The 23,033-nt window shown below is 40.5% G+C and overlaps 1 protein-coding gene across 1 annotated transcript in view; it reads left to right on the plus strand.

Moving 5' to 3' along the window:
- The window catches only part of shank3a (SH3 and multiple ankyrin repeat domains 3a), a 122,097-nt gene that overhangs the window by 37,150 nt on the left and 61,914 nt on the right, over positions 1–23,033 (plus strand). The window contains exons 4-11 of the mRNA XM_076089871.1: positions 8,725–8,833; positions 9,201–9,352; positions 10,046–10,213; positions 13,063–13,179; positions 20,219–20,296; positions 20,774–20,840; positions 21,715–21,950; positions 22,152–22,321. Coding sequence (XP_075945986.1) covers positions 8,725–8,833; positions 9,201–9,352; positions 10,046–10,213; positions 13,063–13,179; positions 20,219–20,296; positions 20,774–20,840; positions 21,715–21,950; positions 22,152–22,321 — 1,097 coding nt within the window. The remainder of the gene's footprint in view (positions 1–8,724; positions 8,834–9,200; positions 9,353–10,045; positions 10,214–13,062; positions 13,180–20,218; positions 20,297–20,773; positions 20,841–21,714; positions 21,951–22,151; positions 22,322–23,033) is intronic.

Genomic DNA, 23,033 nt, shown 5'->3' on the forward strand with positions numbered 1-23,033 from the left:
AATCTGGTGGACTTTGAGAGCAAAAATTAGAAGATATATGGAGCACTTTGTCCTCTTGTAAACAATTTAGTGCTCTCGTTGTAGCAGTGGTGGATTGTAACTGTTGCCAAAATTGCCGGTCTGCTCGGGTTAACAGCCAGGAACAGGGGGCTCCGTCATTACACCCGCTGGGAGAGAGGATGCAGCGTGTCCATGGCCCAGGGAGGCTGCAAGGTCCAGGCGAGGGGTTTACACTGCTGTGGAGGAAATGCACACGGAGAGGGCCAGCCAGCACAGCCATTGAGAGTAAACATATTTTCAGTTCCTTATGAATCTGTGGTGGTACGAAATAGACTGTGGCTGGCTGCCAGAGTATAAACTGTAACAGGATTTCAAATCATTCAAAGGGACGTAGCCACAATGGTACATTTCACTTGTCCTTGATGCAGGGCTGGTGGGTCAGCAAACATGACCTCATCTAAACCGGGGATGGACTGAAAAGGGAAAAACCGGAACAGACATCATATCAACATATCAACTGCACCTGAGCCCAAGAATAATCTGACTTTTGGCTCACCTTTGGCTGTTTTAGGATAAACATCTATAGTAGTAAATTACAGTATTAAACAACAACTCTACAGTGTGTTAGTAGGTTGTTTCTGTCAATGAAATGTTTCCGTCTTTTATTATCTTTACGTTTAAAGAAAAACCAATATCGCAGGCGATAAGAAAGATTAGAGCTGTAGATAGATTACTGCTCCACTCTATTTGCATCTCTTTTGCTCACACTTTATTTCCTCTTCTATCTCTCCTCCATTCCCTCCCCTCACAGGACCCCATTCACTTGTGTTTCTGCCACACCATGTCATTTTGTTGCATATTTAATGGCAACATGCTTCTAGACCTTCATACTCTGCAATAAATCCATGAATTATAGAATAAACCGACAAATAAAACTGGCAAAGCCATTTGCGTGTTTTTTTTTCTTCATTTGATGAGAAGAGGTATACAAAGAAGAGCCTCTGTTTAGATAGGGAACCCTGAGTCAAATGGAAGCAGCAGTAGACCAGTGACAGCTTCTTTAGGCAGTCTCTACTGTCACGGTTTGCTTTGTGGTTTTGCCAAAGACTTGAAGCACATCTTAGTATGCTTAAACATGATGCCTCTTGCTTTTATCTTCCTCAGCAAGGGAGCTAAGTGAAAAAACGGCATGCTTTCCTTTACTTTCACTTTTGACTGAAACTACAAGCCCATATTTATACGAGATTATTAAAAAGACCCATTTCTGTAAACCATACAGAATACATACTGTACTACTACAGTAATGCATCAACTTCACATTGCAAACCTCGCTTTAATCATTTGTCCTGCTAACTTATCTATCTACATGTATGTTATCTATTTTATCTAACATACATTTCCTGCTCTTACTGTCGACCCTTATGACTCACCCTGGCACTACTTACCATAGCCTACATTTATATTGCCTGTGATAGAATATGCCTCATATTCCAGATTGAAAATAAACTCCTGTCTCGAGCAGCACGTTCTTGTCTTCATCTCATCATGCACTACTAGTCTAATGTCTTTTATTATGTACTGTGATTGTACAGGACATTCATTTAAATCCATTTTGTCGCTTCATTTTCAGTTACATTTGACAGATATTTACTTTTGCTAAAAAACTTAAATATACTTTTAATAAAGCACACAAATAAAATGAAAAAAAAAACAGGAAAGAAACTCTTAGTGTGACAAATACTGCCACTGCTTTTAACAGCTCTTCCGTGAGGTGGTAGTGAATGTAGCCGGATACTGCGTGTATCTAATATGGAGTTGTGTCTCTCTAGGTTTGTGTGTCTAATTAAAATGCAGTGCCCCTGCTGCAGGACTGCCTTTGTCCAAAGCAGACGGGAAGACGGAGGTCAAGGCTCGCCCGCTCTCGCTCCAGCCTTTATATGTATGACTGTCAACAAAGCACAGACAGAAAGAGAATCAGGTACACTGTGTGCCCGATAAGATGTACAGAACTTTGTATATATTTTTTTTATTAACAGATTGCTTACAAGTAAATCATTTAATCAAATTCACCACAGTAGTTTCAGTTTTGTTGCTCATCAGTGACACTGTTGGCTCGGATTTATCTGACCATCACTCAGTGTCACAAGACTTTTCCACATCACTGTCCAGACAAGCTGAGTAGAGAAGTCACCTGGCATCTGAATGAACTTCACGGTACAAATGTGACAGCTCAATGCTGACAGCGTAAACCTGATTAGTTAGAAGCACAAACTAGCCTCATGCGAGTCAGAAGTTGTAGCCTCAGTGAGATCAGTGACACTTTTTAACAGTCTACTTTGTTGCTCACTATCAGGGATTACACTATGAAATGGTTAACTTCACTATGCAATGCTTTGAATCTGAACCAAGAGCTTTGAAGCAAATTGTACATTTGCATTTACAACTGCTGGGTCCGTCACGTGATGCCATTGGGCTCAAAGATACTTCTTTTTTTTTTTACCATAGACTTACATTTGGAAAGCAACATCAGCGGATATCTTAAATCAACTTCCCAGTATGAACACTGGAATAGTCCTTATTAAAATCATTATGTCTGAAAAGTTGTCTGAAAAGACACTGATAGCAGAATCCAGAGTTATTTTCCCTCCTTTGTTTATGTGAATGAGACCGAGTGCTGGGACGGGGTAGGGAACTGTGCTTGCTCTATCAGCCCCATACTGAGGTAGATATTAAGAAAAGATCCAGGTGATTTAATCTGAATTTTCAAATCTGAATTATTCTCTCCAACGCTGTATCCATTTCTCTTCATACATCCGTGGTCTGAACTCCTTCTTGTGGACTATAGACACATGAGTGTATGTCACATGCCTTGATGGATATTTTTGACCGTTATGCTTGTCTTCACGATACAGAATCTGTTATGCAGCCTGCACTGACAGCAGGACCCTGTTTCAATGGAGTAAAGCATTACTTCCACGTCCTCTGCTCTATCCCAACTGTTTAGGCTGTACTCATATCACCCTGATATCTGACGGTCCCCAGAGCATACCCATGACCCACTACACTAGCTCCCTGTGTTTATTGCCTTAGCAGTTGTGACGCTTTCGGGCATGTGTGTATTTTACGGGCCAGCTCACATTAGGTCAGTATATGATCCTCCCGAATAAGCATCATGTTGGTGAACATTTTAATTACGACTCATCCATGGCGCACTGTACTGTAGGCCAGCTGTGAGGGACCAGGGGCTATGTGGCCATGTGGTAATGAGTGTAAATATAGGGCAGTGAAAGTGTCTGACACACATATGTACACGCTGTATGGATTACACATGGATGCACATTAGCTACTGAGCATTGAGTGTGTGTGTGTACACATCCTTTTATGAAGCTATGACAAAAGAAAAACAGAGGAGGAGGAAAACTAAGGGAGAATAGCTGCAATACAGAGTGAGTAAAAGAGGCAGGGAAGACGGCAAGGCAGGCAGGGGGAGTCGTGTAGTCTCTGTAGGTTCTGGCTTCCTACCCAGGCTTTTATCAGGGTGTGTCAGATAGATACCCCCCCCCCCTTAGTGGTGGAGACAAGAGCCTCCTCAGGGTACTGAACTGAAAGAAGGAACCTTTATCATCTTTCTCCTGCTAGCTGGAGTAGCAAGGTGCCAATATTACAAAAAGTCTGTAGAAGGCAGAATCCGTCACTGTGGTGAAGTTTCATTTTTAGGTAGGGGGTGTGTCTCAGGTTACTAAATGAACACAAAGTCAACATTGATATTGGAGTGATTAATGCATTACTTTCCAGATTTCTGATTGCTTGTATTCATAATCTATTCACAAGCAGATTCTTTTTCAGATTCTTTTATAGAAATGTCCAGCAGTCGTAGCACAAAAGTTCCGTAGCCGTCTGTGAAAAGAATGCACAGACAAAAATCACAATTGTATCAAAGGTAGCACAAATCAAACCCTTTAGTTGAAGATTAATTTCGAGCAGAGCAGATGAGGACACTTTGGGCAGAGCATCAAACTGTATCTGCAGGATATTTTCTTGGTTTAACAAGTCGGTAAATTGCCATAGATTCTCTGATTTGATCGTTGCTGATGTTTCTTGCTCTGCTGCACTGAGATAAGACACTATCTTTAATTTTGCCCTTCCTCTCTTCATTTCTTTGTTTGTCGTCCCCACTCTTTACTTACTTCATCCAGCACAGCAGGGTTTCACCATCCTCATGGCAGTAGTGTATGTACAAAGCTGCATAGACCATCAGTCAAACTCTTTCTCAATATTTATCTGTAAATATGTGATCTCCTTGCAATTTGGTCTGTGTAATGATACTTAATGGCTCAGCCTGCAAACTGTGGGATAGCTTAGAGATAGAACAATACACTCTGTTTTACTATCACGGCCTCAGCAAGCTCAGCCGCAAACTGATAGATCATGGCAGATGGAAGAAGGACACAAATGCAATGATATGTAACAGAAATAATCACATGACATTATAGACCAGTTACAGGTAATAGAGTTTTATTCTGACTAGCTTTTTCACGACCTTGGGCACATTGCAGCAGTTTTGGTAAACCGTCCATTTTGGCAGTGCAAAGCTGCCATTTTCTTTTCCCTCAGTAGTATTTCTGTCAAAATATAGTACTGTCACTTCTCCAGACCAAACACGTATTGTTTGGAATGAAGTGTGGGATTTAAGGAGCAGTTTAGGTGAGACACAGTAAGTCTGACAGTTTGAAGATGAGCTACATGCTTGGTTTACTGCGTGACGGTGACAGATGAGTATCTACGTAGGTAAAGAGTTTGCTGCTGTATTGGTTGTCATTATTAAATGGCGACATGGCAAGTGTCTCTGCTCATTCATTGGCCAAAATAAGTATGGTGTGACTAAGACCACATCTTTCCTTCGAAAGTTAAACATGATGTGTGTGCTGTTTTATAACTGTAGTGATGTGACTGAGGGTCTGAAATGCATTACACCTGTCGTGTTTTAAAGACTGTACATGTATTTATCCGAGTGTCTCTCTGAGTGCACCTCAGCTGCTGGTATGGTAATGGTCTGTTACCTTCCTCTCCCAACATGTGTACATGAGCATGCATGTTTAGTTATTCATGACCATATGTACATATGCACATACGTGGTTGTGTGTTGGGCACCACAGTGTACCACAGCTGTCATTTTTAATTTCTTGTTTCGACTGATTCTGTCTCCCTGCTAGGGTTGCCCTTCCTCCCTGGAGAGGATAGTGGTTGTTGTGATTTAGATTCCCATAGTGACATAAGGTGCATGTGTGTGCATGTGTGTGCGCCAGTGTATCTGATGCATTTTACCAGTGAACTATCATGTTATCTGTGGAGGTAACTACAACAGATTGCTTTACATGAAAACGTGTAATCAAATTGTAGCGCTGTAAGAATGTAGTCATGAGTAAGGCATATCCTAATCGGATGGAGAAGTGGTGTGGTGCGTTTGTTATTCCCCTTAAGATTATTGAAACTACTGTAGCAACAAAAGCAAACTGCCAGGTTTAAGGCTGGTCATATGGAAATTGATTTGTACTTCACAAAATTAGGGGCATGTATTGCATATTCTGTGACTTTCCCGAAACAAGAATTGTGCTTCTGCCTGGATATAGTTACCTATTGTATGACTTCACCAATGCACATACACATCCACTAACATTGAGCTCACTCACAGCTCCTCAACCGTTTCCTGTTAGTGTGATTGATTGGTGTTTCTGTGTTAGTGGGTTACAACTTCCTACGGCAGTTCACTGAGACAGGATAGCATGCTGTTACAAACAGGGCTGACTGCCAGAGAAGCCTACATGCATACAACAAACATTTCCCTCACACACCTTGTATTTAGCCTGCACATCATTTCTATAATAATCTGACAAAACAATGGCGTTTGTGTTTTTTAAGAGCTTGAGTGATTAATAATTTAGCTCACTAGATTTCAGGACATTTGCTGATGGTTTTGATGTTTATTATTTTGTTTTCTATTAAATGTTGTAATGGAATATAAATACATAGACTATCAAGGATGATATCATTGCTCCTAATGGTCTTTGCCCTGTTTATCATCCACCCCTCAGTTGTTGTCAGGCTACATCACCATAACTACCTTATAATAACCGTAAGTCATTAAAAGATTTTTAAAAAGTCAGTTTTCCTCCCAGCCTATGATAGGCATTCACATTCATATGATTGAAACTTGGCAAATCAATGAATGAAATGTGAACAGATTGGGCTACGACTCCTTTTCCTACTCCTTTGAATTTTTTCCACTTTATTTTTTAATTTCCCTTGAATTTCATGAACTGTGGAGGAAGATTGTACCCCACTTGCCAATCACTGCCACGTCCTGCTGCGTGTGCATTCACAAGCTTAGATGATGAATGAAAATGAAAATGCTGAAGATAGATCTATCGACAGTGAAGGGATTGCTACTAAAAGTAATAGGTAATCAGTGCACAGATGGTTTGAATAAAATGATCCACACTCCTCTCTCTGTACTAGCTGAAGGCGTTTCCGCAGTATTTTTGTTGTGTTTTTGGTCAGGAAGAAAGAGAATTGCAGTATCTAAAGGAGGAGTCATAAAAGACATGCAGAGATTTAAGCTTGGATTATTTTTTTATATTGCCAAAGGATAAAATTAGCCAATTTTGGAAATGTTTTTGAGCTTGAAATATAAACTGTCAACTTGTCTTATCTATTTTTTTAAAACTTAGATTGATAGGTTTGGAATTTAAGTAAATGTAGTTCATTTCATATCTAATTGTTATTCAGGAATATATTGAAATGTGTATGAATTCTCTTTTGATTAAGATTTTAGTACGTTATTGAAATATTTTTCAGTTTCATGGCAAATTATTGGTCTTGCAAAACAACAAGCTAATTGTATCTTGTCACTCCACCTGTCTGCACAGGGCTTTATCGGACCGTCCGTCATCCTTTTCTTTATTTGTTTTCTTTCTGATTTGTCAGTATGTCATGGTAACTCGGAAAGTCTTTGCACGTGTGTGCATTTATAGGCGTGTGTTACAGAGAGAGAAAGATAGCGAAACTGAGAAAATATGAAGAGTTTATTGAGACCCTCGCCAAAGCAGATAAATCATTACAAATGCTTATCATCAGCCCTCTGTTCAACAAGCAATAAAACACACATCAGTGCCAGCTGATCACTGGCAAATCATCACCGAGTCTCTTCATGGCAGTATCCGAGGCATTGTGCAGGACACACACACACACACTCACAAACACAACCTCAATGCTCTTCCCACTCCTGTGTACATTGGCTGCCAGAGCTGTCTTTGTATCCGATCACCATAACAACTGCCTCACAGAGCATCTAAAAAAAAAAAACAACTCACTCAGTTTGACTTGGAGATGGTGAGAGTAGCAGTCGGCAGCTCCACGCAGCATGTCGGTGTGGTGTGCATGAGCAAAAAGGCAAGCTTGTAGAGGCAAGCGGGCTGCAGATGACTCGGTGTGAAGGGAAAGGGAGAGTGTGATGTGACATTCGGAAGGTGCAGAGTGTGACTTTTAAAGAACGAGGGATATGCAGTATATGATGCCACACACGGTGAGTGTAAAAGGCTGCCGAGTTCTGTTCGCATTCTTGCATGTGAGTGTACATGTTTGTATGTGTTTAAGTTTGTTATATTAAATGCCTTGTGGTAATTAATTCAGTTGTGTAAAATGTAAATGTGTGTGTGTGTGTGTGTGTCTGTGTCTGTCTGGAGGGTTTTGCACATGTGTTACGTAATGACTGAGGCTGAGTAACAGAGAATTCATTAGTAATGAAAGTTTCCTGTGTAGCTCATTTGGTATACTGCAGATATTGTCTCTGTAATTACATCCACAAGATTCATATTCGGCTATCGTCCTTGTCCTCATTGATATTTTATATGTTCAGTATTAAACTATAGTGTAGTAGACTCGTTTTAATAATTGCTATTTTACTTCGTCTTTTTTTAAGTATAGCAAATAGTCATTAGCTACTTTCTGTGCTATAATATTATGTCTCAGATATTCCAAGATAGATTGTTGTCCTGATTCTTCAGGCTATAGTAATCTATTGTGAAATGTTAGTGCTGCTACCTTGTTCACAGCTTCATTTTTCACTCTATACTCTACAGGCTTACACCCATCAGCAGAGGTGATGAATATTTTTTCATCATAAATCACAGAGGAAATTTAGTGTTTGTGTGTGTGTACAGTATGAGTGTATTAGGATTCCGGTGGGATTTGCACGTGGGTTTGTGCATGTGTCTCTGCCTGTTTTATGACTATGGTTTAAACATCAATGTTAGATTCAGTGATGCAATAGCATTGCTCTCAGGCACTGTACAATATTATGACCATTACATTTTCACTCTAAATGTGACGTTAGCCTAAAAAATCTCATTTTCTTGGCACTAATATCCAAAGGAAAGGTCTTCATTTCAGCATTACTTTACAGCCCTTTCCTTGTCTTTTTTGGTCTATCCTATTATAGCTTATATATATCTACTGCACATGGCCCATTTGCTTGGCATGACAGAACAGAAATAAAACCTTCAAACACAGACTGAGAGAGAGCAGCGACTTTAGCTTTCATCTCTGAACTGCATTATTAAACATCCCCATCCACATGAGTCTGACATCAACCAATCACAGCTGTCTTTTCCTCCACCTCCCCCCCCCCCCCCTACCCCTCCCTGCTCCCTTGTCTCCCTCCATTAGGCAAACCTGAAGAAGTTTATGGAGTATGTGCAGCAGAGGAACATTGAAAGGGTCTCAAGGTTCCTGGAAAAAGGCCTGGACCCCAACTTCCATGATCCAGACACAGGAGGTGAGGAAGTCTGTACTAAGAACTATCCCACCTCCTCTCTACTTTAGTTAAATAACAGTATTATGCTTTCTCTTCATCTTTATCTCCCTCTCTCCCTCTTTCTGGATTAATTTCCCTGTTTGGTGACCTGTCATCTGACAGAAGAGCTGTGAAGGGGGAGGGGAGGGGGGGAGGTTGAGAATAGGTTGGTTTCACACCAACAGGAAGCAATCACAGCAGTCAAGGCAGTTAGTGTAGTGTGCTATTTTGTCATCAAATATTGACATCTCCAATTGTTGGATGTTCCTATACTAAGAAGAATGCACAATAATGTCACTGAAAGTAAAAGATGTTATATTGTTTGCTTGCTTATCATTACATTTTACAGAATGTCCTCTAACGCTGGCAGCACAGCTGGAGGGATGTGCAGATCTCATCAAGGTGCTAAAGAGTGGAGGGGCGCATCTGGACTTCAGAACAAAAGATGGCATTACTGCCCTGCACAAGGCCGTGCGCGGCAAGAACCATACCGCACTTATAGTAAGTGTAACACACACACACACAATTGTCGCAGAAAGCTGACTCATCTCTTTTATTTCTTTTGCTACACCAATTGCTTGCTTGCAAACGGAGAGCTTGCAGGTATAGGCAATCTCTGGTAGAGGGGGCTTGAGCAATTTAGTACAGAGGGTGCTTGAACAATTACTAAATATGTGAGGATTAACATGCCCTCTTTGAATGGGCTGGCGTATTCATTGAATGGCCTTGTATATGTCTGGTTTGAGGAGGCTTGTAACCTAAATGAAAGGATTTACATGAGTCATATAATTGATTTCTTGTTGAGCCAGAACTGTTGAAAATGGAATTGGTCATTGCCGTTATCCAAATATTCAGTGTCACTGGGCCGTGGAATATACATAAGCCATTGATGCTGTTTGGTATAGTATGTCTTCAAAAGGTCATGCTTATTTCTCCAAATAAAATTAATAAATAGTTTATTTTCAAATTATTGTATACATGTCCTACAGCACAAGAATGCTTCTAATCTCTGACTGAATGATTACTTTGCTGAGATTTTTTCTTGAGATAGCATTTACTTAGTGTTAATAACATATATATATCATATATATACGATATAGAGCTACTGGGCTTATTGACCGTCACATTGTGACTCAGGACTGTATGAAGTAATCAAAGCATTATTCCCCCCTAACCTTCGTGGTATCCCACTAGACGCTGTTGGACTTGGGTGCATCGCCTGACTATAAAGACAGTAGGGGGTTGACTCCTCTCTATCACAGCTCGATGGTAGGAGGAGACCCCTACTGCTGTGAGCTGCTGCTGCATGACCATGCACAGGTTGGCTGTGTGGATGAGAATGGCTGGCAGGAGATACACCAGGTAATAAACGCACACACACACAAACACACACTCACACACAGAACAGTGATGGGTTGTGTGCAGAATACAAATGTAGGTGCAGGGTAAGAGGTCTTGTGTAGTTTTCAGAGTTTCATTGAATTGATTTTTGTGTTTCCCTCGGTTTGAGAATTTATTTTGTGGTGGTTGAATCCCTTGGGGGGGGGGGGGGGGTCATATGCAGGTCCAATATAAGGGATTGGACATTTACCACTTTGGTAGTCTTTTCAATCAATTTGCACTTTCAACTGCAGATACATGCAAATACAAACATTTGTAAATGTGTGTGGGTTGAGTGCTCAAATAAATTTAAAATCTACAAAACCGTTACTGATTCAGTACTGTTCATTGCGCGACCACCAACACCTATACATGTACTATACACACACCCACACATATTGAATGCTCATTTACTCAGACATATGCAGTGCACCAGCACAAATACTGAAGACTACTTAAATATCATGAGCTATACGTATGTGTTTCTGTACTTCGTGAAGTAGAGGCCTCCAGAAATAAGGAGTTACTTGGACACAGTTACTCATTCTAATGTTGCTACAGCTGTATCTAAACCAGTGGCTGGCAGTGCAAATATAGGTGTCCATCTGTGTTAAGTGTAGAAATAGGTCCTTGACCTACGAAGAGCAAACAAATAATGTGTTCATTTTACACTCATACCGCCTCAAGGCCTGCCCTGCTCTGTAAACTTAATGGAGGCTAGTGCCTACATGCTGTTTTTGTTTGTGTCAGGTCTTTTTAGCTTCTATCTGTGTAGTGACAGACAGACACTGGCGGTCTGAAGGTTCTTGTGCTTTAAATGGGACTCATCACCTCTGTTGCTCACACTGAATATCAATAAGTGCAGAGGAGATTACATTACATTACAGTCATTTAGCAGACGCTTTTATACAAAGCGAATTACAATTCAAATTCTATCACATTTCTACACCGTAGGCACAGCTACGGGAGCAATTTTGGGGTTAAGTGTCTCAAGGACACATCGACATGCGACTAGCGGAGCCGGAGCCGGGGAATCGAACCGCCGATCGTCTGATTGAAGGACGGCGCTGCTATCCACAGCTGCCCGAGATGTTGAATGGCAACATTTTACTCGTGAGAAAATAGGGGAATCAACCTTCTTTAGTCTTTTCTAGAAAAGAAAATGTAACATCAATATTTTAATCGCAGGAGATAACACCACACTATGTTTTTTAAATATAAATATAAATAAATAAATATAATGACTAATTTGAGGTGAGTATCGAAACCCAACTCTACAATATCCCGCTGCCATAATAACACATCATTGGCAGCTATACTATCTATAATATAACCACAAAGTGGTCTTCTAATACCACTACCAACACTGCTACATTTGTTGTGGGTTTATCTGACAGCAGGACTTGAAGCTCTGCGGTATGAGAATATTCTTTTTTGCCTTTTGTGTGACATTTTTTGTGAATCAAACTTGCCCACACAGAGTGGAGCAGGTAGCCTTATACGAGGATTGTAGGGGTGTTAACGATGCCAATGCTATCTGAAACAAGCAATTTACTTAAGGTTTGTGCACTTAAAATAGTTTTGTGAAACCGACTTGGAGCAGAGAATTTCTGTAAAGAAAATACGAAAATGTTCTTGCATATGACGCCCAGTGATGTCTTCTCTTTGGGCTTATAAACCATTTCTGTCCTCAATTCTGCTGAAGTGTGTTCAGGTACTACCGTGGGAGCGATGCAGAGGAGCGTTTGTTTGTTGAAAAGTGTTCCTTTTTAGTTTGCAGATACAGTAAGGGTTTAAAGTGGAAGGATATATGGTATTTCAATGCCGTATCAGATCATGTTTTTTGTGTTTAAGCATTCAAGATACTGTACAATAAATCCAAAACATCCCTCAGCCCTACACATTTTCTCCCCATTTTATTTATTTCACCTCCTTCCTCTCGTCTCCCCCTTTTTCTATGTCCTTTCCAGCATTAGTATTCTAGAGGTATATATCGTGTACAATAGGATACACTGCTGAAGGTCTGATAACCAACAACAATCCCAGCATCATTTGTGTGCTGTCTCACTGCTGTCACACACTCTTAGCGAGACAGAACACAGGAGGGAGAGAACGATTGCTGGGAAGAGTTGGTGTGCTTCTCTCAATGACACAGGACAAAACCCCGGAGTAGAAGGGAAAGAAGAGAGAGGAGATGGATAGAGATAAGATGAAAAGTCTATTGCTCCGAGTTATGTGAAACGAAGAAGCAGAAAAAAAGCACAACTCTTGTCAGAATAATTTTAACTCACAGATTTGGCCTCAGGTGATACAAACAAGTTTCTCTCTTGCTTTTAGAGACTGTTAAAAGCATGTGTGAGGAGAATTAGCCCAAGGGAAAAGAAAGGAAAAATATTCAACAGTTATAACATTTCTGAGGTGTTCATGTTTTAGTTGTTACAATTTCTGTGTAGCTCATCTGTAGAAACATGTATTTGGGCTGCCTTTTATATTTGAGAGTATTCAAGCTATTGCATCACTGCTCCAACTATATGTTGTGGCAAAAGAAAGAGGTACGTTGGGCTATCTTAAAATACAATATAATAAAATAATACATTAAAAGCGCCAGCTATTGACTCATTTGGATAAGTTGCACATTCCTTTTACTTTCCTGGTTAAAGTCCAGCGTGGGGCCTTTGTCACACCTCGATACAACAAAGATGACTGTAAAATGTGCCATACTGCTCATGTATATTTTTTCATAGACAATGTATGATGGCTCCCTTTTGACTTTGTAAGTAAACTAGGATTTGTTTTGTAAATAAAGTAAATGTGTGATTATGTCCTTTCAGGCATGCCGCTATGGCCATGTGCAACACCTGGAACACCTGCTGTTCTACGGAGCTGACATGAGCGCCCAGAATGCATCTGGAAACACTGCACTGCATGTGTGTGCTCTCTACAACCAGGTACCAGTTATTCAAATAAATATGCTCGTGTGCTTGAGAAGTGGAGTTTTCTGTGGAATTACATTCATATTGGTTAGATGTGCGATACACGATTTACATCCAATGCCAATGTTCAGTGCCAATGCAAGAGAAAGTCTCATGCTTACATAGCATGGCGAAATGGCTGTTTGATGCGTTTACCTTAGTGGCCAGGGCTCAAATCCCGTCTGAAAGTCTGTTGGATTTCTTAAATACAGTAATTAACAATGACCACAATCTTTCCCTCAACTTACCCAAGAGGGCTTAGAAGCCTAAACCTACTTACTTACTTGTGCTTATCGCTCCTTTTCATGGATCATAGGCTGTTGACCACCAAGTCAAGAGTCTCCTGTCCTGGGCTTTCCTTTATAGCTGTTTCCATGTCAGGCCGCTCTGCTTGATTTCAGTCTCGAGGTCCCTTTTTGGGCCTTTTGGGTTCCATCTGGTAATGCTGGCATTGGTGCCATTGGTGCCATTGGTGCCATTGGTGCTGATGGTATCTGGATCCACCTCAGGCAGCTGTTGATGAATGTTTGCACTGTCGTCAATGTGGTCTTGGTTGTCCACCATGTCTCTGATCCGTGTAGTAGTGTAGTTGGTGCTAAACTTAACCATACCTCAGCCATACTGAGGTAACATAAATATTGTCTTTGTTGTTCTGAAGAGTCATCCAGTACCAATGTTCTGTTTGGTGAGTGGGCTGGTGTTTGCGTCTGTGAATTGTAGCATCTGTGTGTGAGCATTACGTGAGTTTGTAAGTGTACATGCACACTTGTGTGTAGTTGAGTGGCATTCTGAAGCAGAGGTATCCTTTACCTGGTTATTATTTGTATTTGTTGCCTGTTATGATAATGGCCTGAAAGGGGAGATTGAAGAGAAGTGGTCCAAGTGGGAGTGTGGCACCAAAGATCAGAGATATTTCTATCATGTGGGTTTTCATCATAGATTAATGCACTCTGTCTGCTGCAATTTGGATGAAAGCAGCAAACAGTATTTTGTTGTAGTTTATCATTTTTTGATACTCTGCATTTGAAATGCCTCTGATACCTTCGGGAGTATCAGTGCCCGGCTGGGACTGTGTGCAGTTGTACAGTTATTATGAATCTGTCCTCATAAGGATCAATGATTAGCTTTGATTCTTTGTATTGAATCAAGCTTTCATTCTTTAGTACACACTGAGGACCTTGATCTATATTTTTAAAGGCTGAAAAAGGTTTTAGCAAATGTCCTCATGAATATACACAATATAACCATACAGAAATGAATAAAACAATTTTAAAAATGTGTGCATTAACAACCAATGGGTGCTCTGGGGAATATTTATGCCGGCAGAAAGGTGTTATTTGGCACTGACACATAATAAACTAAAGCGCCCATGTTCATGGTAATGAATATCACCCAGTGCAACAATAATGTGTTTTTAATAGTTGTAAGACAAAAATAAATGTCTGTAGCACGGAACATGATGCCATATCAATAGGCTAAATTCATTTTCATTTTGGTCTCTTCATAGGATTTGTTGGAAATAAGAAAAATCTAAAACATTTCCAGCCTTATTCTTTTAGTCATTTTCTATAATTTCCACAAAAATCAGCATCACATTGATACCTCTGAAGGAAATTGTTTGTGCATACCTACCGACCTTTGTAGTCCCCAAGTGAGGCAATTTGCACTGCCTGAGATGATGGTTGGGGTGGTGGTATTTGTATTGCACTCCACAGTATGTGATATACTGGAAAACTTAAATCGTTGTTGCAGCTTATAAAGTAATAATATATTGATAGCAGGAATGAAACAATGTGTGTTTTAAAATAGGAATGACTGTGTTCTGTCTCTATCCGGAGAGTTACATGAGGACACTGGGAGGTAGGAGCAGTGGAAACCAGCGTACTCCTGGGAAAATGATTAGTGTTGTCCTGGTTGGTTAGAGGCTGTATACATGAGAAACGTGTAACTGGGCGTTCTGGAAGAGGTTTTGTCTTCTCCTTCATTGGAAAAAGAGATTAGTGCTCAGTTCATAAACATTAAATGAGCACTTTACTTCATTAACAAGTGAAAAATGTGTGTGTGTATGTTTGCATGTTGTAATTGGAACTATGTATTCCAGTCATGAGGAATGACCTGCTTCAACTGGACTGGAACACCATAGTATAGTCTCATGAGAGTGAGAGAGACAGAGTGTGTGTGTGTGTGTGTGTGTGTGTGTGTGTGTGTGTGTGTGTGTGTGTGTGTGTGTGTGTGTGTGTGTGTGTGTGTGTGTGTGTGTGTGTGTGTGTGTGTGTGTGTGTGTGTGTGTGTGTGTGTGTGTATTTCACCATGGGTTTTGGAAGCACAGCATCAAAACGTAACACATGCTGTTCGTAACACATCCACGTGACTAAAGTCACTACATGTTAAAACACTTCTCAGTGAAGGGAGGGCCAGGGGTGGTTGTGTGTGCGTATGTGTGTGGAGCAGGAGTGGATATAATAAAAGAGAGAATGGATACATTTTGTTTAATCTACAGTCTAGTAATGGATATGCTCCCAGCTCTTGTGTGCTTCCACCGCGAAGGATGAGTGTTCGGACGCCACGTTGAGCTGATTGATCACAGAAACGATTTCTCTCAGCATGGTTCAAACCAACTCGAAACAGGCTCGGATGCTTATGTACCATTACAGAAAGAAAAAGGCTGTCTTTCTTTTCTCACAAAATAATCAAAAATAACGATAAGAGTATCGATAAGGAACCTAACCGATTAGCAGTATTGATAATAGTACTAGTATCTATAACATCCTAACGATACCCATCCCTACCGGGAGTAGTTCGATGGCGAAGATCAATATATCCATGTGGAGAGAGAAAAGAGAGGGAGTCAGAAAGAGGTTGAGAAGGTAAGAGAGAGTGGATGAATGGCAAGATAACATAATCAGCAGCAACAGTGAAAGCCTGATCAATGCTCCCGTTGCGGGGGTCTGGCTGGCCATTAACATTCACTGACTGGGCTTTTAGCTTGGCGCAAGTGATCAGCAGCAGTGAATGAAGGCATGGTAGGGGTCTTTTACCTGGCGGACAGATCCATGGGAGCTGGTTGGATAAACGATTGAGAAAGGACACAGTAGGTACTATAGTGGCAACAGGGGACAACACTGATGAGTGAAATTAAAGAGAGGTTGTGCAAGACAACCAGTCAGATTAATAAAATCTTGGGACAACTCTTTAATAAGCTGTATAGAGGAAGTATCACTGTACTCTATGTTACAGTACTTGTATTATGCTGTTGTTGTACACAATAATGAGGAAGATTTCAGCCCGAAATCGTGCTTCTTATGTGCTTTAGATGTTAGTCACAATCCAATGTAAAAACAAGCTTTACTTTCAGTGGAGGATGCCAAATCTGCTTCAAATCTAATGAGAGAAGAATCCTCAACTGTATAAACATGGCGGTGAGAGGTACCATCTGTCACACTCTTTACACATGACTGACCCACGTCATTACTGTAAAGTACTTGACTTAGCTCACTGTGTATTCCTGTGTCGAAAATGTAATCACATCTAGCAAACCATGGTGAGGACTACTGGAAAGGTTTTCTTAATGAATTCCTATAGGAAGCTTTGGAGAGAAGAGCAAGACAGATGGCCCACACTGTAATTGGCCTTCGAGCACGCGTGTGCGTGTGCGTGCGTGTCTGTAATGCATCTATGTAAATAACACATATTCAAGAATTCAGCTGTTGAGTGTCATTCATTTGATTATTTAAGAAGGTAAGAGTGTTGACCTCAATACAAGACACAAAAACAGTGAAACAGGCTCGGTATCTTATAAAATGCACGCAAAGGGAGCGATTCAGGTGTGCCAGATGGGCTTTGCGTGTAACCCTTAGGACCAGTGGTTCCTAAAGTGGGTGCAGAAGCATTGTTAACACCTCCGCCAAGGAGGTTATGTTTTCAGTTTGCTTTGTTGTGTTTGTCAGCAGAAATACGAAAAAATCGTTGGCCCTATTTTCATGAAACTTGGTGGAACGGTGTAGAATGGGTCAATTTTGAAACGGTTTGGCCTTAGCAGAGGTCTACACTCTCCATGTGCCCTTCTAGTTTATATTATGCATTTCAACACATTAAAAAACATAATTTTACGTTAAAAGCAACAAATATCAAAATCACTATCTTAAAAAACTGACATGCACAGGCTACTGTTATGCCACTGCTACCTGACATGCTACTGACTCACGGTTGCTGGTCGTCATAATAACAAAACACACTTTCCAGCTGGGAGGTTTTTCAGGAGCTCAGTAGTCTGAAAAATAGTGAACAGCAGAGCAAGTGATGGAAAGTTTTGACACTGTAAACAGAGCTCAAAGAAATGCTGCTCTCAACACAGTCGGAGAGGACTGAATCTGAGTCGCGCAACAAAACTAAAATCCGTCTCACGGCTTGGCTAACGGCTGAAGAGAAAGTTTTTTGCTGCTTTTGGAAGACGGATATCTATCATCGCATTCACTGTGGTATTACACGTCCCCAATGTGATGTAGCTCTCTTATCTCTATACATGAAAACAAGGCAAGAAACTGCCCATACAACCTTAGCGGTTGTATGGGCTGTTAGCAGCAAGAGTATTCATGCATTATTCATAACACCTGCTCCATTTACAAATACCCCCATGTTCACCATCTATGTATACATGGACCTTGCAGGCTTGCGCAGGTTTACAGTGCCCCAGTTGGCACCATGGTCATTACACACCCTGCTCAGTTCAGGTACAGCACTCATAGCTACCATCTTATGTGTCTTACCAGAAGAGGGTGCCACAGTGCATCAGCGTTAACCTCATACAGTCGTATATCTGGTATAATACAAGAGTGGTTCATCAGATACACCCAGCTTGATGAGCTAAATCCCATGGACGTTATTAACTAAACAATATGTTGAATTAATATAAGCGAGCATGTTCTTTAATGTGTGACTCAGTAATGACTGGAGTCACCAGCCGTTGCACTGATTGTAGAGCCAGGCTATTCCTGCTAATTCTGCTATCAGTGTTAAATTACATATCGACCCTCGCCAGTCAGCACATAGACACATAACCATGTCTATCAATCTATAATTGGGCTTTTTCTTTTGCCAGAGGGGCCTGTGCTCATTTACACACACAACAATATATGGTAATAGTCTGACACACAAGATAGGTAAATGTGTGGTTGTGAACTGTTGAGGATGTCTGTTTTGTGCTTGTTGGAATGTGTTCCTACTATTAAAGGAATCCTAGCCTATGCTTTCATACCCGCAGGTATCTTTTAATTAGAATTTAGCCATTGCTTTGAGATCAGACTCTACGTTGAATGACTTTTATAATAACCATTGTCTTACTACACTCACTTGCAGTCTTAAATGATATGTACAGGGCCTCTTTTTCATTTCCTGCTCTCTTTTTCTGTTTCTTGTAACTAAAAGATGTAAATTGATACAAAACTAGCGCTGGATTTTATTAGCTTTACAACTTCATGGTCGCTGTGCTTTGAGTGAAATGTTAGCAGATTGTTATAACATAGTAATAGTGCATTGTTTTCACCAATGCCTTAAAGCCTTTGTTTGTATCAGTTTGAATGGGAATCATGTCTAAAATTGCACAATTCAAGTGTAATGTTTATCTATCGTTGGCTTCACAAATGCACTAACTCATTCTGGCAGGGGATTGTTAGCTGTCAAGTAGCTTTTGTTTGCATTTGTCATTAGCGAGGACATTAATATGAATCAGTTGTTTGTACTGGACAGAAATCCATTGTTGCAAATGGACGGAGTCGTTGTTGCATCAGCACCATGTAGCTTTAATGTCATCTGAGAATCCGAACAGTGGTCATTTGAAATTGTGTGTTCAGGTCTTCATTTTCAGCTGGAGCATTCCTGTAGTTCCCTTAGGTATTTGCTATAAATGCTTGAATTATTCTGTATGTTTGCCAAAAACTGGGTGCGCTTGTAGTTGGGGCACATTGAAAACAAGAAAAGAGCAGTATCCCATGAGAACGCATGGTAAACCGGAGGTTGGGCGGGGAGGAAGAGAAGCCACGGATACACACACATACATTGTATTGTTAATGTAATAGTCGTCGTCAAGAATTACTTTGAATTAAATGCAGTAAGAAAATACAGCATCAAGAGTTCAGTTGCACCCTGTAGTGATATTATAGTTATTTGAATGTCAACACAAACCACAACTCCCCGCCGTCTGTTGCTTTTACAATCAGACGGAGGAAGTTTAATATTAAAATCAATCAATGATGCAATTATTTAATTCAGTCTTGGATTTTGTCGAGGTGACATCATTTTATTTTAAATGTTTTAGGTTCTGCTCCGTCACGTTTATATGGGAACAGTTTGGGACAGAACATGTGTTGTGGTGTGAGTAGCTCAGAGTCTGCACATGGCTTCTGAGGTATATGTGTGTGTATGAGTACGTTAAAAGAGAGAGAAAGAAAGAGAAGGCAGTGTTGGCATTGATTGATTGATTAACAGGTAAAAGGGAGTTATTTAAAAAGGTATATTTCACTAATTTCTTCACTCTAATTATAGATCTTCAAATGTAGACAGCAATCACTTCCAGGACAACTCTGCTGTTAGAAACAGAAAAGTGTCCATATTTGAACAAAGATAGTCTTTCATTAACTCATCATGAAATATTAATTAAACCACCCCTATATTCCAAACCCACATCATCTTAATGGTAGGTAGGTTGTGGAGAGAACAACATGTACAGCACAAGGACTTTTCAAAGGGCATCCTTGTTCACTCTGCACTGCCTCTAGAGTTGCCTCTGTTGGATTCATTATTAAACAGTTCTCACACTTGCATACATTTAATCAGTGGCTACCTTTGACAGCAACATTCTCACTGCACAGCCTGTTCATTATCATAATGTAGCCATTATTCAAATTTTATAAACCAAATCATGTCATTTTTTTTTTTTTTTTAACATGTTTTTGCATATCAAATACGATGACACTTTTAAGTCCGAGCCAAACATATACATCTCTCTGTTGTCATTCAGGATAGCTGTGCACGAGTTATCCTGTTCCGGGGGGCCAATAAGGAGATAAAAAACTACAACAGCCAGACCGCCTTTCAGGTATGTGTGGTATCCAAGAACCACTGCATGTTACTGTGTGTGTATTAGCATACCTTACATCTTGCTGCTACATTGAATCATTGATTGCTATTAAAAACTTAAGCAGTGTAACGGCACCCAGCCACTGCTGGCTTACCGTCGCGGTCTGTTTCTGATTTTCAGCCTTTCTGGTTGATGAAGTCCATGTGAAATTGAGACTGACACTTCCTGTGCACATCAAAGTTAATTTGTTTGTATATAAGGCAGGCTGTTCCGCACAGTGCCCAGAACATTGACACACATACAGATGTTACACGTCTACCACAACAAAGGACAAAATGTGTGAAACATTTATTAGGAGAGTGAGCGAAAGAAAAAGATAGGATGTATTTATATTCATTTGTGTGAGTTGTTTGATTTTAATAGCTGTTCTTCCCTTTCCGTCACATGTGTTTTCCCCTTTCCCTTCCCTTTACTCTTCTCTATCCCCACCTCCAGGTGGCTATTATAGCAGGAAACTTTGATCTGGCTGAAATCATAAAGGTCCACAAAGTATCGGATGTTGGTAAGTTGACAGCAGTGGTATTTCACCAGGCAGACTGAAGAATGGCTGAGTGTAGACAGGGGAGAGGCTCAAGGAAAGTGATTACAGGTTATATACAGAAGTGAAAATGGAAATGGAATGGAAATGTAAGGGGTGTGGAGAAGGTTTCAGGGATTTATTGGATCCATGCTGAGTTGAGCTTTTTTTTTTGTGTGTGACATGTACATACAGGAAAACTCTGCCATCTAGTGTAGACAGGATATAATACCCTGTGAAATGTTCAAATATTTAACAATCAATTTTAAATGGAAATCATATGTGATGTTTGTAATGTATGCTTCTCTAAATTTGAATGATAATGTTGACACTTCATCATTACACTTTAGATACACTTTACCAAGCCAGTGTGCTTGTATGTGTGAACTTAAACACACGTTTATCATTTTATGAAGAGAATACTTAATTCACAGCTACTTGAAAAAAATCCACTGATGCCATTATCAAACTACTAAACTGCTTTCCTTTATCTGTATTTGGTTTACTAATTTTTCAGTAATAAATATTAAAATATGATAATTATATGTAATATAATTTAAGATTCACTAGGAGCTACCATGATACAATATTCTCATCTCTAAGGCTTTGCTGCAGTACCATCAATACCAGATGTATCGTTGTATCACTTGATCCGTCTGTAAAAGTATGCGTATAGATTATAGCTGCGTAAATATGTTGCAAATTAAATGGATTCAAGTTTGAAACAAAATTGAGTGACCGTGAGATGTGCGGAGTTGAAGTTATTTCCCCATCAGACCATTCTGTTCGTTGTGTTTGCTACAGTGGCTTCACGTGATAAAGGTGTAAAGAGTTTCTCGCTGTCTCTTTCTCCTCTCAGTGCCTTTCAGGGAGACCCCGTCCTACACCAGCCGTCGACGTGTGACACCTGGCCCCCTGCCCTCGCCACGTTCCTTGCTTCGCTCTGCGAGTGACAACAACCTGAACGGGGACCACGATCACATCCGCAGTCAGGCCCCGAGAGAAATTCGTGGCCGTCAGGGTCACTCCCCTGTCCCTTCACTGCGCAGCCTGCCAGCTCTTGGGCAGCAGCAGCAGCACAGCAGCCTTGGAGAGGTAAGACGGAGCTAGTGAGCCTCTGCAGGTGTGTTTGAATTTGTTATATACAGTATGTGTATGTGTGTGTGTGGGGGTGTGTGTGGGCATGCACATTTTAACATTTTCAAATTCCGAGTAGATGGAAAAAGTGAAGGAAAAAATGACAATGTTGTACACGTGCTGCATATGATACTCACCTCTTCTTCTGTCCTGTGCCAGAGCCGTCATGGAGAGATCCCTGACAGCAGTCTCCAGAGTACGGGCAGCTCCAGATCCTCCCATTCCCGTTCGCCTTCGCTACATCACATGCATGAAGAGGACAGGCCGGTTCCCAGAAGGTCCCACAGCCATGGCTACCCTCACGGACACGGCCATCGTGGAAGACTCAGGTCCGTAAGATTTCAAAGTCATGAGATAAGATCACATAAGACAGGACAAGATAAGATAATCCTTTATTAATATGTGTAGCATTACAGCAGCAAGGAAGATAGTGCAACAAAAAGTGGCATCAGCAAAAAACAAAACAGGTATAATAGATAAGTAATTATACAGTAAAGATAATAAGAATAAGGTAACCTTAAAACTAACAAAAACTTAAATGAGATATAACATTATTGCACATATGAAATAGGAAAAATCAAATGTTGATATTGCACCTGAATGAATGAATTGATAGATTGCGTTTTTTGGTGTGTGTGGTCTATTGGGAGCAGTGTTGATTGTGAGTCTGACAGCAGCGGGAAGGAAGGATCTGCGGTATCTCTCCTTCACACACCGCGGCTGAAGCAGCCTGTCACTGAAGGAGCTGCCCAGTGCTGTCATATGGTCTTTCTAGTTTCTCTGATTTCTCAACTTAACATGTTTTTAAGAGATTTGTAAAGAAGCAAATCTCTCTCTTTATGTTCCTAATTCATGTCTCACACTTACCGGCCTTGGCAGTTATTCACATAGATGATCTGTGATTGACCTTTATTATATTTAAACCACATTTCAAAAAGCAAAAAGTGCCATGTGTCCATCTGCTACCGTCTGCTACCGTCTGCTACCGGTGATAAACATGACATAACATCAATCGGTGCAAAATCCCAGGCACAAAAAGTC

The sequence above is a fragment of the Anarhichas minor genome, unplaced genomic scaffold (genome assembly GCF_050575085.1).
Source record: "Anarhichas minor isolate MPS153535 unplaced genomic scaffold, ASM5057508v1 ptg000011l, whole genome shotgun sequence".
In the NCBI taxonomy this organism is placed as follows: domain Eukaryota; kingdom Metazoa; phylum Chordata; class Actinopteri; order Perciformes; family Anarhichadidae; genus Anarhichas; species Anarhichas minor.